This window comes from Gekko japonicus, unplaced genomic scaffold (genome assembly GCF_001447785.1).
Source record: "Gekko japonicus isolate JY-2015 unplaced genomic scaffold, Gekko_japonicus_V1.1 scaffold2372, whole genome shotgun sequence".
Lineage (NCBI taxonomy): Eukaryota > Metazoa > Chordata > Lepidosauria > Squamata > Gekkonidae > Gekko > Gekko japonicus.
Genome location: NW_015159784.1, coordinates 184,701 through 200,111, shown reverse-complemented (window position 1 = coordinate 200,111; position 15,411 = coordinate 184,701). Strand labels below are relative to the sequence as shown.

Here is a 15,411-nt window from a genome sequence, read left to right as displayed (position 1 = left end):
GATTCCCCACTCCTCCACTTGCACCTGGCTAGATGACCTTGGGCAAGCCATAGTTCTGGCACAGCTGTTCTTGAAAAAGAGCAGTTTCTGTCAGAGCTCTCTCAGCCCCACCTACCTCACAGGGTGTCTGTTGTGGGGAGGGGAAGGGAAAGGAGTTTGTAAGCTGCTCTGAGACTCCTTTGGGTAGTGAAGGGCAGGGTATAAATCCAATCTCTTCTTCTTTTCTCCTCCAGGTGTGGTTGATAATTAGTACTGTAATGGCTTCTTCCTTCTTACACTCTGAGGTTCATTCTTTATTTCTCCTCCCTGCTTGTGTTTCATCTCAATAGATTCTTGCTGGCAGACAGTTTTCATTCAAAAAGAGCAGTTTCTGTCAGAGCTCTCTCAGCCCCACCTACCTCACAGGGTGTCTGTTGTGGGGAGGGGAAGGGAAAGGAGTTTGTAAGCTGCTCTGAGACTCCTTTGGGTAGTGAAGGGCGGGGTATAAATCCAATCTCTTCTTCTTCTTCTTTTCCCCTCCAGGTGTGGTTGATAATTAGTACTATAATGGCTTCTTCCTTCTTACACTCTAAGGTTCATTCTTTGTTTCTCCTCCCTGCTTGTGTTTCATCTCAATAGATTCTTGCTGGCAGACAGTTTTCATTCCCTCAGTCTTCTCTTCACATGATTATCCAGAGAATGTCTTGAAATACTCCAGATTTGCTTCAGTAGTCAATGTTCATAATTTGTACAGAATTATATCATTTAACAAAACTGTGATCTACAGAAGTTACTTGCCCTTCAGGGAAGAACATCTGTCTTTTTGTAGACTGGGGGATAGGTTTTGAACCAAGGCTACTGTAAGGATAATTTGTACAACAGTATATGTAAAATATGTTTATGTACTAAAGGAAAGGTTTTTTTGGAGAAACTCTTATATGTCATGGTGGCAGTAAAAAGTATTTATCCTATCTCAAACCCAACATTTGGGAAGATGACAGTTTTGAAATATCACATCATCATCTTTTTTAAAATAAGGAAAGAAAACAAATATGGTCAAATGGGTTTGATATGCATTAGAACTCTGTGGTTTCAAGAGTCATCCTGTTCTCTTCAATTGAGTTAGGTAATACTGCATACATAGTAATATGGATTATCTAACAGAAGAGTACAGGATAACTGCTGCTCATATAGAGTCCAGTGTATGCACTGGAGCCCCCATCCCCAATAGATCTATGGATCATTGTGTACCATTTTACTTTCAGTTAATTGCCATTAAATATTTTATGTTTCAGGATGCATGACAATATTACCCACGATCCTGTTTCTAATAACACAAGTGTTGAAAGACACTGCTGTAAAAGCAATGGGAAATCAGGTTCCACCACCAGTCACTGCGGCACTTCAGGGTCTGAAAAACATTGTAACACTTCCAATGGCCATGAATGAAGAAATTCACAAACAGTGGACGAATCTTATCCGTAGCACTCTGGCTTCCATTTTGGAATACTCTCAACCAGGTAATTTGCTTGCAGTTACTGGAGCAAGTTAAAAATTAAGCTGAACTAATGGTTTGCTTAAGAAAAACCATTTCATGTGCTTATAGTAACATGGATTTTTATTGTTATTAGTATCATTTATAATAACAATAATCTTCATGTATAGCCTGTCTCTCTCACTGGGACTCAACGCAGATTACAAAATATGAAAAACATTCAAGCAGACAGCAAATACCTCCAATAAACAATGCAGAAGTACTAAGGTTACAGAACTAGAAAACAGTGCAAACAAAAAAAACTGTCTAAGGCATGACACACCATAATGAAGCAAAGGATTACAGAGGTAAAGACACTACAGTAAAAAAAGGAGGGGACACACAGAATAAACATCACAACAAAATACAATACTATGAGTTTCTGTCCTGTTCCGTTATAGTACACTTCTGATCTCTTTGGGAAAACGCCCTCCTGAGCATTTCTGTTTCATTACATTCAGTGAAATGGCAGGAGTGTGGGGGCCTTCCTGATAGCCTCAGGTAGGCTATTTCACCATGTGGAAGCCATCACAAAGAATGCACATGAATGAGCAGTTGCCAATTTTATCAAATTGCGGGGTGGCATCTTCAGAAGGCTTTGCTCAAATAAGCAACGGTATTGCAATGGGGTGTAGCAGGAGAGGTGGCCCTACAGGTACATGGGTCTGAGGGGCCATTAACAGCTTTGTAGGTGATAGCCAGAACCTTAAACTGAACCTGATAACTGATAAGTAACCACTGGAGTGTCTGCAGAATGCATTTAGTGCTCAATAGTAGCCAGGCTACAGTGTTCTGTACCAACTGGAATTTCTCCAGAATACCTCTATGGGTCTCAAGTTCTCAACTTATCCATTGAATGTCAGCTGGACCCCTCAAAATTGAGAAGCACAGTGTCCTTCAGGACTTCATGTCAAGATTCAGTTTCAGCTTGTTCACTATTAGCCATTTAATCACAGCAGTAAGGCACTGATTCAGAACCTCCACAACTTCACCAGTAATGAATTAAATTGCATACCCGAGTATCCAGAATTTCTTTGCTGTAATGTTGCTGCTTTATACACTTCAGGGGCCTCCCCAGTGCTTTAAAAACTCTGTACTGGTTGACCTGTATACTTTTCCATATATGGTAAATGTATTTCTGTGCATGTTTGTTTTGTGAAGGACCAATTTGATCAAAAACAAAGATAATTAAATATGTGTTACATTAATGTGGTATTTAATTTTCAAAATCTCATATAAATACTAATGCCTGATGCAAGCTGTTTCTACTCTAGAGCCCAACAGCATACTACGTTTTGCCAGTTTGGTGTAGTGGTTAAGTGCGCAGACTCTAATCTGGGAGAACCGGGTTTGATTACCCACTCCTCCACTTGCACCTGCTGGTGTGACCTTGGGTCAGTCGCAAGCTCTGGCACAGCTGTCCTTGAAAAAGAGCAGTTTCTGTCAGAGCTCTCAGCCCCACCCACCTCACAGGGTGTCTGTTGTGGGGAGGGGAAGGGAAAGGAGTTTGTAAGCCGCTCTGAGACTCCAAGTGAAGGGCGGGGCATAAATCCAATCTCCTCCTCTTCTTCTTCTACTACAAAAAAGTTCTTGACTGGAAGGACTGTGTAACAAAATATTGTACCATTTTTGAAGGGGAAAAGTTGTGTATATCTGTCCATCTTCAGTAACCTCCTACCTGAAAATTGCTTAGCTACATTTGCCTAGAAAACAAATTTCAAAGCTTTTCAGTATAAGCTCTCATCCTGTTTTCTTTGGGGATTTTTTACAGAAGCCTCAAAGCCTGTTTTGGATGAAGTCAGCATGCTTACAGCTATTGCGCTCTTCCTTTGGTCTGCAAGTACAGAAATAATTGGAGTGCAGTCATTACAGAACGGTTGCATGAGCAGATTCAAAACTGCACTGAACTCATCTGATCCTTGGGTGAGTTTTTCAAATGTGTGGAATGTACTGCCTTCTAGGTTACTTTCAATCAGTAATTAAGAATCCACTCTGAAAAGGTACAGTTTGTTCACTTAAACTTACATTACCTTGTCTGGAATGAAAATTGGAATGTCTAGAATGAAAATTGTCAAAACTTGCTATTGTGGGCTTCTTGTTCATAACTGGCTGATGTCATGTACAGTTTTCATAAACAGAAAATACCCTCTTACTCTCTAAAACAAGTGTTGGCTTTATGTTCACTGTGCAGGTAGTGCTTTGGATCCTGATCTAGCAAAGGAAATCCTGTACCAAAGCTGCCTTCTGTATGTGGATTTCCCACAATGGTGGGGGCATTGTGTTTACACAGTAACATTTCAGAGTGACTGTTTAGGAATACAAGAGAAATTTTATCTGACTAATCCACTAAACCAATAATTCTGTCTCTTTAATAGCAGTTACACAGCAAAAAAAATTAGGGGCTGTGGTGGCTCAAGTGGTTAAGACGCTGAACTGCAGACCAGAAGGTCGTTAGTTCGGCAGTTCGAGAACCGAGTGCTGCATGACGGAATGAGCTCCCGTCTCTGGTCCCAGCTCCTGCCAACCTAGCAGTTCAAAAGCAAGAAATTGCAAGTAGATAAATAGGTACTGCTTCGGTGGGAAGGTAACAGTGTTCCGTGCACCTCGGTGTTTAGTCATGCCGGCCACATGACCACAGAAATGTCTTTGGACAGTGCTGGCTCTTCGGCTTGGAAATGGAGATAAGAACCGCATCCCTAGAGTCGGATTCTAATGGCTTTCGAGCAAGGGAAACCTTTTCCTTTACCTTACACAGCAAAATATACAGGAGCAATAATGGTGTAACCATTCTTTTCCAGCTTTTGGAATGTAGTGAGCATGGGATATTATTTCATCTTCATCGTGGTCTCTGTACAGGCCCACACAGGGGTAGGGCTCCTGCACACGGCCTCATCGGGGAAAGTTACCGAGCTTTCCTCAGAATCGTTTTGGTGGGCTCTCTTCCTGCTCTTGGAAGCAGGCACGCACTGTGCATGCCTGGAGCGGGCGAGAGAGCCGCTTCCCACTCAGTTCCTTTTCGACCACCCTTGCGTTCACACCTCCTTTGCCTCGCTCTTCGCTTGCCTCAGCTACTTGTTCTCCTCAACTTCTCCTACTTCTACTTTCTTCTTCGGATCTTCATTCTCCGCTATTTTTATCTATCTATCTATCTATCTATCTATCTATCTATCTATCTATCTATCTATCTATCTATCTATCTATCTATCTATCTATCTTTAAAAATCTTATTATTAGAGTCCTTTTCCCTCAGCCTTTTCTCCCCCCCCCCCTTCTCCTGGTCGGGAAGGTGTGTGTATGGGTCGTACGTTGTATTTTAAAGTCTGTTGCCACTGCCCGACAAACCTTCGCTCTAACGACAGGCACGATTTGTGTCTTCTCTTCCTTGGAGAAGTCCACCGCGTAGAGAGCTGACCTCATTATGCCAAATTCACGAAGCAGGCCTGACGAAATTGAGCAGCTTGTCTAAAGGCAGTACTTTTGAAGGCTGTGCTTCATCCTACTATGTCTTCTGTAGGTTTTCATGCTTCTTCTGTCCCACGGCAATCGTCAGGTATGGGGACCCCCCAAAAGGCTATGGCAAAAATCAAGATCCTGCAGTCAGCGTTCGGCCTCGTACTTTCCTGAGCATTCTCCATACCAGAAGTGAAAAACTCATGAGCCTACAATACCTACATGCCCGGTAGACCACTCCCCGTCACATACTGGTGAACTGGCTGGTCAGACTCCTGCAACGCCTTTGGCGCTCTCAAGTTGTACCCTGCAGTCGTATTCATCATCCTCTGTTGATGTCTGATCGATCTATGGTGGCAGATGGTGCTCCCGATCTGGCTATGGATGGGGATGAGATAGGTCATTCCAGCTCCTTGTCTCCTACCGAAGGACCCAAAGCATATCTGGAACTTATTACGAGAATGGCGACTGTTCTAGGGTTCCACAGATACCCCAACTGTTACTGATGTAGTCCACAAGCTTGTACAAGCTGACCTACCTCCTTCTCCTATTTTACCTCTTCTTCCCGTGCACCTCTTGGTACTCAAGGAATCCTGGGATCACCCAGCATCAGTGCCTTCATTGTCTAAGAGGTATGAGGTGCTCTATAAGATTCAAGAGTCTTCAGCTAAATTTCTATTCAATCACCCTCCGCCTAACTTGATGATCGTCTACTCTTCTTCGAAATCTAAGCAGCCCCACCAGGCTGTTCCACCTGACGGAGAAGGTTGGAAGGTGGACACTCTTGCTAAGAAGATCTATACGGTGGCTTCTATGAACACCCGGATTGATACCTATCTCTCCTACCTGGCAGCCTACACTTTTAACGTGGCCTTGGCTGTTCATCCGATGCTGGACTCGGTACCTGATGATGTCCATCCTACCCTTTCAGGAGCTCTGTCTGAAATTTGTGCCAGTGTGCCATGCTATTACTTACTCTTCCAAAACTCTGGCATCCTCCATAGCCTTGTGTCGTCACGCTTGGCTTTGATCGACTTCCCTGCAGCCTGATGTGAAATTTAAAAGAGGAACTACTTTTCGATGGCGAGGGCCTTTTTCACGCTTCCACTGATGACATCTTGAAAGCTGTAGATGATAGTCGTAAGAAGGCTCGAAATCTCGGAGTTTCCTCTTCATCTGCCCAGCGTCCTCGATACCGACAGTGGAGGCCATACTATAACAACCACCAATCTTCTTCTACCACACCTGCTCAATGGAAATGCAGGCCAGGGGACTCTTGTCCAACCTTTAACCAGAAATCATAAACCTTCCACAAAACAGGCTCAACAATCTAAACAATCTGTTTGACCTCCTTATTCGCCAACCACCTCCTTCTATTGTGACTCCCTCCATAAGGACTCATCTTCTTTCCTTTATATCAGCCTGGGAAGACATCACCACCGACAGCTGGGTTCTCACAATCCTACGGGTGGGGTACGCCCTAGAGTTCGTTTCGCTTCCGACCTCCCATCACTTCATTGCCACACCATCGTCTCCATCCTTCATCTGGAGGTCGACACAGTGCTCCACAAGGGAGCCATCGAAAGAGTCCTGGAAGTGCAATGGACTCGAGGGTTCTACTCCAAATATTTCACGATCCCCAAAAAGGACGGTGGTGTCCAGGCAATAATGGGCCTTCAAAATCTAAACCACTTAATTCACTGCAGAAAGTTTTGCATGATCACTCTGCAATCCATTCTACCTCTCCTCCCAAGAAACAGGTGGCTCGCATCCATCAATCTACAGGATGCGTATTTCCACATTAGAATTCAACCACAACATCAAAGCTTTCTCCGCTTTGCGATTGGAGCAGAACATTACCAACACAGAGTCCTTCCTTTCAGTCTCTGCACTGCTCCGTGTGTTTTCACCAAAACGATGGCGGTTGTGGCCACAGACCTCCACAAGAAGGAGATTATCCTTTATCCCTACATCAACGATTGGCTTCTGGTAGCCCTGGCCAAACCTCAACACCTTGAAGGTCTTCACATCACTCTAGCTCTCTTGCACAACCAGCAACTTTGTGTCAATCTCCTGAAGTTCCTCTTGGAACCTGCCCAAGTTCTAGAATTCCTCGGTGTCTGTCTCGATACCACATGTGAAATGGCCTTTCTCCCTGAACCTCGAGCTCGATCCATCGTCTCTCTAGCTTCGGACTTTCTCAAGCATCCAGTACAGATGGCTCGTTCCATCATGAAACTGTTGGGACTTTTTGCTTCGACAGTCTTCATTGTCTCATATGCTCGTCTTTGGATGCAATCCCTACAACTTTGGTTCCTCCGCTCCTTTCGTCTTCAACAGCATCCTCTAGACCGCCTTCTTCACATCCCGACCGATGTCCTCCTCACACTACAATGGTGGACAACACCACAGCATCTCCTTTGCGGCATGTCCTTCAGGCATTCGGCTCCAGAAGTTCTTCTGTCAACAGATGCCTCCCTCTGGGGTTGGGGAGCCCAGTGTGGGACTCTTATGGCAAAAGGGACCTGGTTGTGTTGGGAGACTGCTTTCCATATCAGTTGTCTAGAGCTTATGGTTGTACATCGAGCTCTACAGTCCTTTCTACCCATCATCTCTGGAAAGATTGCACAGGTGGCTTCAGACAACATAGCCACCGTATTCTACATAAACAAACAAGGTGGGACAGCTTCTCAGTGGCTTTGCCACCTTGCTGTAGATCTCTGGCAGTGTCGACTGTTCATGTCCCTGGAATTCTCAGTGTCAAAGCGGATCTCCTCAGCTGTTCTCCTCTACAGGAAACAGAATGGTTTCTTCATCCTTCATACCTGATTGTAGTCTTTTGGACTTTCGGTTGCCTGAAAATTGATGACTTTGCAACTGCAAGCAATGGTGCCCCCTCTTCCATCCCTTCAATCTCTAGGGGATGCTTTCCTCCACAAATTGACGTGTTTTCTTTTTTACTTCTTCCCTCCATTTCCACTTATTCCCAGGGTCCTCCACAAGATTGTCATGGACCACACCTCATGCATCCTCATCACCTCATGGTGGCCTCGTCAGATGTGGTTCCCGCATCTGCTCCACCTCTCTCAGTGGGTATTTCTACACCTGTCCCCGAAACTGGATCTTCTCTCCCAGGATCGAGGTAGAGTTCTTCACCACAATCCTGCTTTCTTCAATCTCACAGCATGGAGGATTCTGCAATATGTCCACCCAGAAAGCCAGTGGTGCCTTTGTGGTCACTATCTTTGGTCCTTTCCCGGTTGATGGGATGCCCAATTAAACTGTTGGCTTCCACCGATCTCTGTCTGTTTTCTTGGAAGACAGCCTTTCTTTTAGCCGTTACCACAGCGCGCTGCATTGGAGAGCTGGCTGCTTTTTGAGTGGATGCTCCTTACACAGTCTCCCATAAAGTGGTCCTCCGTCTGGACCCAGCTTTCCTCCCGAAGGTTGTCTCTGCCTTTCATCTTTCCAAATCCTTTACACTCCCTGCATTTTTTCACAACCCTTCGGATGACTCCCAGAGGGTGTTGCACTCACTAGATGTGCACAGGGCTCTCTCTTTTTATCTCCATTGTACTAAGCCCTTCTGAAAATCGGACCGACTTTTTATTGCCTATGGCGCCCCTCGCAAGGGGCATCCTATTTCTTCCCAGAGGCTATCAAAGTGGGTCACATCAACCATCACCTTTTGTTATGAGCTTGCAAAGCAACCTATACCTACCTGTGGTACTGCTCACTTCACCATGGCGGTGTTGATGTTGACAGCCTTCCTTGCTGGTATCCCACTGGAGGACATCTGTGCAGCCGTCACATGGTCACCGCCATCTACCTTTGTGTCCCATTACACACTCGACGTTCGGGCTTGGCAAGATGCTGCTTTTGGTCAGGTGGTGCTTCGATCGCTCTTCATCTAACTCTCCTCCCTTCTCAGGTAGGACCTGTAGATTGAGATTGTCGTTACATATTCTTACCGGTTTTTGGTTTCTTTCAGCTGCCAGCTCCCTCCTCCATCTGGTTCAGCTCATCAGTCACCCATGTATGGGACTGCACAGAGACCATGAAGGAGGTAAACAGGTTGCTTATCTGTAACTGATGATCTTTGAGTGGTCCTCTGTGCAGTACTACAATCCCACCCATCCTTACCTGCTGCTGGCATCTCTCGATCACTTACCTTACTTAGTTGAGACTTACCGGTATCAGTCGAAGGAACTGAGTGGGAGGCAGCTCTCTCGCCCGCTCCAGGCATACGCAGTGTGTGCCTGCTCCCCAGAGTGGGAAGAGAGCCCGCCAAAACGATTCTGAGGCAAGCTCTAGAACTTTCCCCGATAAGGTCATATGCAGGTGCCGAACCCATGTGTGGTACTGCACAGAAGACCACTCGAAGATCATCAGTTACAGGTAAGCAACCTGTTTTTCAGCCTTGCTATGTTTGTCCTCTGTCTGATTCATTCTTTAGAACCAGGGTATACTACTCGTAATTGCTTTCTGTCATTAACAGTTGCAGTAGGTAGCTTGGACTTCAGGCATACATGAAACAGTATATATTTTATAAATTTTATTTATTTATTTAATTAAAATGTTTATAGCCTAGTTTTCTCCCCAAAGAGACTCAAAGCAGCTGACAACAAAAATGTAAAAATGTTCAGCTGTAATAACGACTGTAATCAATAATAAAAGGATCCAAGACAGAAACACGAGTGATGAGGCTAAGCTTAACTTTGCAGTTTCTGGTGTTACCTTGGGATCCACTCCTTAGGATGGACACAAGCCTGCTGGAACACTGGAAATAGAAGCTAGTCAAGGCAGACACCACTCTATTCCCTTCTCCAAACACCCATTCCTGGTCCTGCCTTGAGCGCTTCTACCAGAGCATTCTGCTTTTTAACCCTTCCTGTCTTAGTTGGCTTGGTTTCCCTTTGCCCTATTACAAAGTGAAATACTACACGGATCACTCTGCACCTTTTTCCCCCCAATCAGCTTAGTCACATGTCTAAAAACCATGACCCAATTCAGGTCATTCAAATAGCCATCCATCTTGCCCTTTGCTAGCAGTTGGGCAACTGGTTATCTCCATGCAGGAAACTTGTCTCTGCTCAGCTGGCAATTTAAGCAGCTTATAGTTCATTCCCTGAGAAACAGTGTTCCTACCTGATATTGGGGTCTCCTGGATGTGATGACAGACAGGTACAAAGATGCCCTAACAGTATAGACTGCCAGTGTAAAAACTCAAGATGGAAGAGTGGCAGTTCTTGAACGTCTACAAGAAGGGATAAAGAGGAGCTGCTTTGTTGGTTTGTACAGGGAAAGATGGTGTCTTGACAAAACTATTCTAACTGTGAGTTCAGATAGGAGCACAGTAAATATGCTTTAGTGAGATGATGGTTTACCATCCTAGGTAATCCTAGGACTTTCAGCTGTGGCCACTGTTGCTTCACTAAGGTGAAGTAGACAGAGACTGAAGGTTGGAATCACTTCATTTAATAGCATTTTAAATCCCACTGTGTTCAAGACTCAGAGTAGATGGTAAAAGTTTGCAATCTCTAGACATAAGAATTATTGTTGCTGTCATACCTCATTTTCTGATTTAGTCCCGAGTAATATTGGCTTAGATCCTGTCCCTTTCTTTAGTTTTGCCACATGCCATCTACTGCAGAGGTGGTGCTCTGTTGAGTAGCACATTCCTCTAGCACTGGGTGCTTTCTGCTCATTACAAGACATGGTGCAGAAACAGAGAAAGGGGTCAGTTTGAGTTGCTTTGTCTCCTCTTTCATGAATTGTTCAGTCTTTATTTACCAGTCTGATAGTTTCATTGCAAATCTTACTAATACATCAATGTTATATATTGTGATTAGGTTCAAGCCAAATGCTACCAACTTCTACTTTCTGTATTCCAACACACTAATCGTGCTCTCTCAACCCCATACATCCATTCACTGGCACCAATCTTGGTTGAGAGACTGAAAGGGGTGGAAAAAACACGACCAAACAACAAAACAGAGCTTTTAGCAGTCGAGGAAGGAATTAAAGTTCTCGAAACTTTGGTCGCTCTTGGTGATGAGCAAAATAGTAAGTATACTGCTTCACTAGAACACTCATTATCTCTGTACTAGGACACACCAGGGCCTTGCATTGGGATTATTCCATGGACTACTGATCTTCCCCCCCCCCCAAATATTTCCTAATATGGGGCCAGTGACATCATCCCAAAAAAGAGTAAAGGCTGCACTGAGATTTCTTAACTACAGCTGACAACTGTTCCATCGCTGACGAAATGGGCAAGAGGGCAAGACAGGTGGCAGTATTAACTGGGCCATCCTGCAGTCCAAGGAGGGTGTCTTGCACATCCTTCTGGGGACTAATTGAGAAAATGTGGTGTACATTTTTGAGTGTAAGAGTGAAGTGTGCCTCCAGTTTTAATCCAGAAAGAAACTGTACCTCAGGTATCAATATTCAGAATGCTCTGCCCTAGAACATTTAACAGTTTCAGAACTGTGTATTTCCACAAATAAATCAATTGTCTGAAATATGTTTGTAGATTATCACTCTAATCCAGTAATTTGTGGTGTGCATGGTGCTCTCCCATTCTCTGAGGTCACTAATTTTAGTGTGGAAAGCTAAGGTGCATTTTTATTTTGCATGCAACTGATTCTTCCACTAAAACTATACTCCTTTGAGGGATTCTGAACAGGACATAAGTCTGTAGCTAACAGAACTATGATATTGCAGGTTAAATGCTTTGTGGCATGCAAAACTAATTATCCTAGCTCTTGGCAAAATATCTAAAAGGTATGACCTGCTCTTCTACTGGTTACGTATTGCTAAATGCAGTTTTATGCTATGTGTGTCCCCATGGTAACGGTACCTTAGGAAATATTCAGCTCTGCTAGAACTGAACTCTGTGTGGAGTTGTGAGCAGAGCCTAAAAATAGTTCTTCTGCTATTGGGTCTTTCAGGTTTGCTATAGGAAAAATGGAATAGTGACTCTTTTCTAACAGAAATAGCTCTGAAGCCCTGCATTAAAGTCCCAGTTTCAGAATAATTAATTTTTTAATCTGTGTTTCTATTTATTCTAGGAGTCCAGTTGCTCGCCCTGCTTGTTCCCACTCTCATATCTTATTTGCTGAATGAAAACGCTTTTTCCTCTGCATCTATGGTATCAAAGGAGCTCCATGAGTTTGCTCTCCAGGACCTAACGCGCATTGGGCCCCTGTACCCTCATGCCTTCAAGACAGTGATGGGAGCAGCCCCTGAACTGAAAACACGGCTGGAAACTGCAGTTCGAGCAAGTCAGGCGAGCAAAGCCAAGGCAGCTGCCAGGCAACCGCCACCCACAGTACATTCCACTCCAACAATTAAACTCAAAACTAGCTTTTTCTGATTGGTTCCAATAGGGATAAATCATAAAATCAACCTCTCCCTTTTTCTATTAGTGTTTGTCAGAGGCTGACCACCAGCCATGCATGTTCTTAGGTTTGTGGTATGACTTGAAATCTGTGCTTTATAAGGGACGTAATATTATCTGTATGTACATAGATTTTTATGAAATGGAATATGTTTGATTTGATGATGTATCTGAGTCGTATGTTAAACTATCTCCTGTAATTAAGTGCTTTCATTTGTATTTTGTGTATCAGGAATGTTCAGGATGGGTCATAAATTTCCATCACTCACATAGATTCATGCATCTGATAGGGAAGGGAGAAAATCAGTTTCAGTATCACTTAACACAGGAAACTTCAGGTGAACTAATGCATGCTTCTATTTAAATGAGAAATCAGGTTATTTTATCAAACCTATTTTCCCCCCCAATCCAGATCAGTGTGCTTAAGGGTAAATTCCACAGGTAGTCTGAAGCAAAAACACCAAAGAGTAAGAGCCCAAGAACCATGAATAGAATGAGCTTATGAAGTGCATCTCACCCCCCCACCTCCTCTGCCCTCTTAAAGCTGCTGCTCATGCTCTTGGGAGCAGAGTGGAATGCAGTGCTGTATCACCTCTCCTTCCTTGTATAGTCTCTTGCTGTACATAATAGCTTACACAGAAAAGAGAAGAGTTATTTCTTCCAGTATCCTTTTGAATCTCCTTGCATCCTCTCCCGTATGCAATATCCTACACTATTCTTGAGAGCCTTCTAACTCTCTAGGATGCTGCAAAGGTGGGAGGGGAAAATATGCACATAGTTCATTAGATTCTCACACATGTACACACTCATTTGCCTATTAATAAATATATTATGACATCAGCTTTTGGGAGACAAAACCGCAATATATGGAATGGTCAGCAAAGTGGGAAAACACACACATCGCCTGGGATATGGGATTATCTTTTCAGGCATGTCCCCACCATCTGGATAGGGAGGTTCAAATTAGCTAGCTGGTCTAATGGCCATTGATAGATCTAGCCTCCATGGATTTGTATAAATAATCTTTATAGACCCCTCTGCAAGTCTTGACCTCAGAGAGCTTTTGAGCATTTTCCATGATCTTTCCTCTAAAGATTTTTTGAGAGCTTTCTAACAATTATGAGGCAAGGGATGAATTTTTCAGTTTGCCTTTATAGTTCATCTTACTTCATTTAAAGATAGAATTTCCCCCTCTGTCAATGCCTTTTTTGCATAAAAAATAATGTTTAATTTGGATTCGCTAGTGGTGAATCTTGAAAACAATATTAAAAGCTGCCTTCAGTGTCACTTACATTATGCATTTAAATGGGGTTCTGCTCTCGGTCCCAAAATATTTACTGCAAAGGACAAAGTTTCTGACCATGTTCAGAGTTCCTGTATTTATTTAAAATATTCATATCCTACCTTATCTCCTGCAAACCAACAGAAAGTGTTAAGGATACAAAACAATAACAGACCATCAGTGATAGGTTGGATGAGGGTGAACAAGCTGAAACTTAATCCTGACAAAACAGATTCTATTAATTAGTAGAAAGGCAGATCAGGGACTTCAGATCTCCCCTGTCTTGGATGGGGTTATACTTTCCTTGAAAAGCCAGATTTGAAGTTTGGGAATGCTGCTTGACACAGTGGTGAATTTAGAAATTCAGGTGGCTGCTGTGGCTTGAAGTGTGTTTGGCCATCTCTGGCTAGTGCATCAATAGCATCTGTTCCTGGGCCACAGTGATCAATGCCTTAGTTGCATCTAGACTGGATTATTGCAGTGTGCTGTACTTGGGGCTACCCTTCAAGAGTGTTTGGAAGTTGCAGCTAGTGCAGAATGCTGCAGCTAAACTGCTTTTTGGGGCTGGCTATCAGGAGCATATGTCCCCAATGCTAAAGCAATTGCACTACTGCACTACAGCAAATCCATGCCTGAGCCTAATTCAAGGTTTTGGATTTGTCCCTTAAAGCCCTACATGGCTTAGGACCAGGCTATCTGAAGGGCCATCTTTTCCCATATGTTCCTTACCTGGGAATTAAGATTGCGGGGAGATGCTGTTTTGAATGTCCCACCAATTAAAGACACTCTTTTTGGGGTACACAAGAGAGGTCCTTTTTTGTAGCAGCCCCACAGTTATGGCACAACCTCCCCAGGGAGGTGCACCAGGCCCACTCATAGTTGATCTTTAAAAGGCAGCTGAAGGCACTTTAATTTAGGACTGCATTTTGATATAGGTCCTGTGGACATGCTTCACTGTCAGCAACAAGGCATTCAAAAAATGGACTCCAGCCATTGAGACAGCTTCACTGTTTTCCAAGTGAATTTTGCTTTCCTTGTTTGAAATCGTTGCATAGTCTTTAACTGATAGGTCTGTCTCTACATTCTTCTGGTGCCAATGGTGAGGTGCTTGTCTGAGTATTTAGCAATTTCATCTAATCTTAGACTTTTTCATGCTACTGAGAACTCTGCAGACTTCATAACTTACACAACACAAACCCTGTAAGTTATGCATTTTTCTGTAGGGCAGGGCTGTTTTGTTGTCACAGAAGCCTGGGTTGTCTTCGGCAAAGGAGTGGGAATTATCAAATGATCTTACAGCAAAAACTGGCTGAGCGGGTTACAAGTTTTGTTTTTTTAATGGGAACGTAAACAAAATAATGCTAAGTGACTTCTCAAGCCTCAGACACGTAAGATGAGATCACCAGTCTAGGGTTGGTTTTTTTAACAAATATAATCAATTTTCACCTTTAAATATGCTGGAAATGTTTTATGACTAATTTCAATGACTTGATCTTCGACGTGGTCTCTGTGCTTCACACCCATGGGATCTAGTGCGCACGCGCTGGATCGATTGGCGTTGTAGCAAGCTCTTTAACGGATTTTTGCGCCCAGACCCCAGGCATGCGCAGGAACCCTACCGCGCATGCCCAGAGGGGAGGGCGCGGACATCCCGCCAGTTCCTTTCTTACCGCCGCATTGGAAAGATCTTTCTTTCGTTGGTCTGATCGGTTCGCTATTTTTGGCCTTTGCCTCACAGCTCTTCAGATTTTTTCCTCACTTTTC

The 15,411-nt window shown here is 43.7% G+C and overlaps 1 protein-coding gene across 1 annotated transcript in view; it reads left to right on the top strand.

The window, feature by feature from the left end:
* Positions 1-12,519, top strand: part of HEATR5B (HEAT repeat containing 5B) — a 67,858-nt gene extending 55,339 nt beyond the window's left edge. The window contains exons 32-35 of the mRNA XM_015407101.1: positions 1,275-1,499; positions 3,285-3,436; positions 10,816-11,029; positions 12,037-12,519. Of these exons, the coding sequence (XP_015262587.1) occupies positions 1,275-1,499; positions 3,285-3,436; positions 10,816-11,029; positions 12,037-12,341 (896 nt within the window). The 3' untranslated portion in view covers positions 12,342-12,519. The remainder of the gene's footprint in view (positions 1-1,274; positions 1,500-3,284; positions 3,437-10,815; positions 11,030-12,036) is intronic.
* Positions 12,520-15,411: the final 2,892 nt, after the last annotated feature.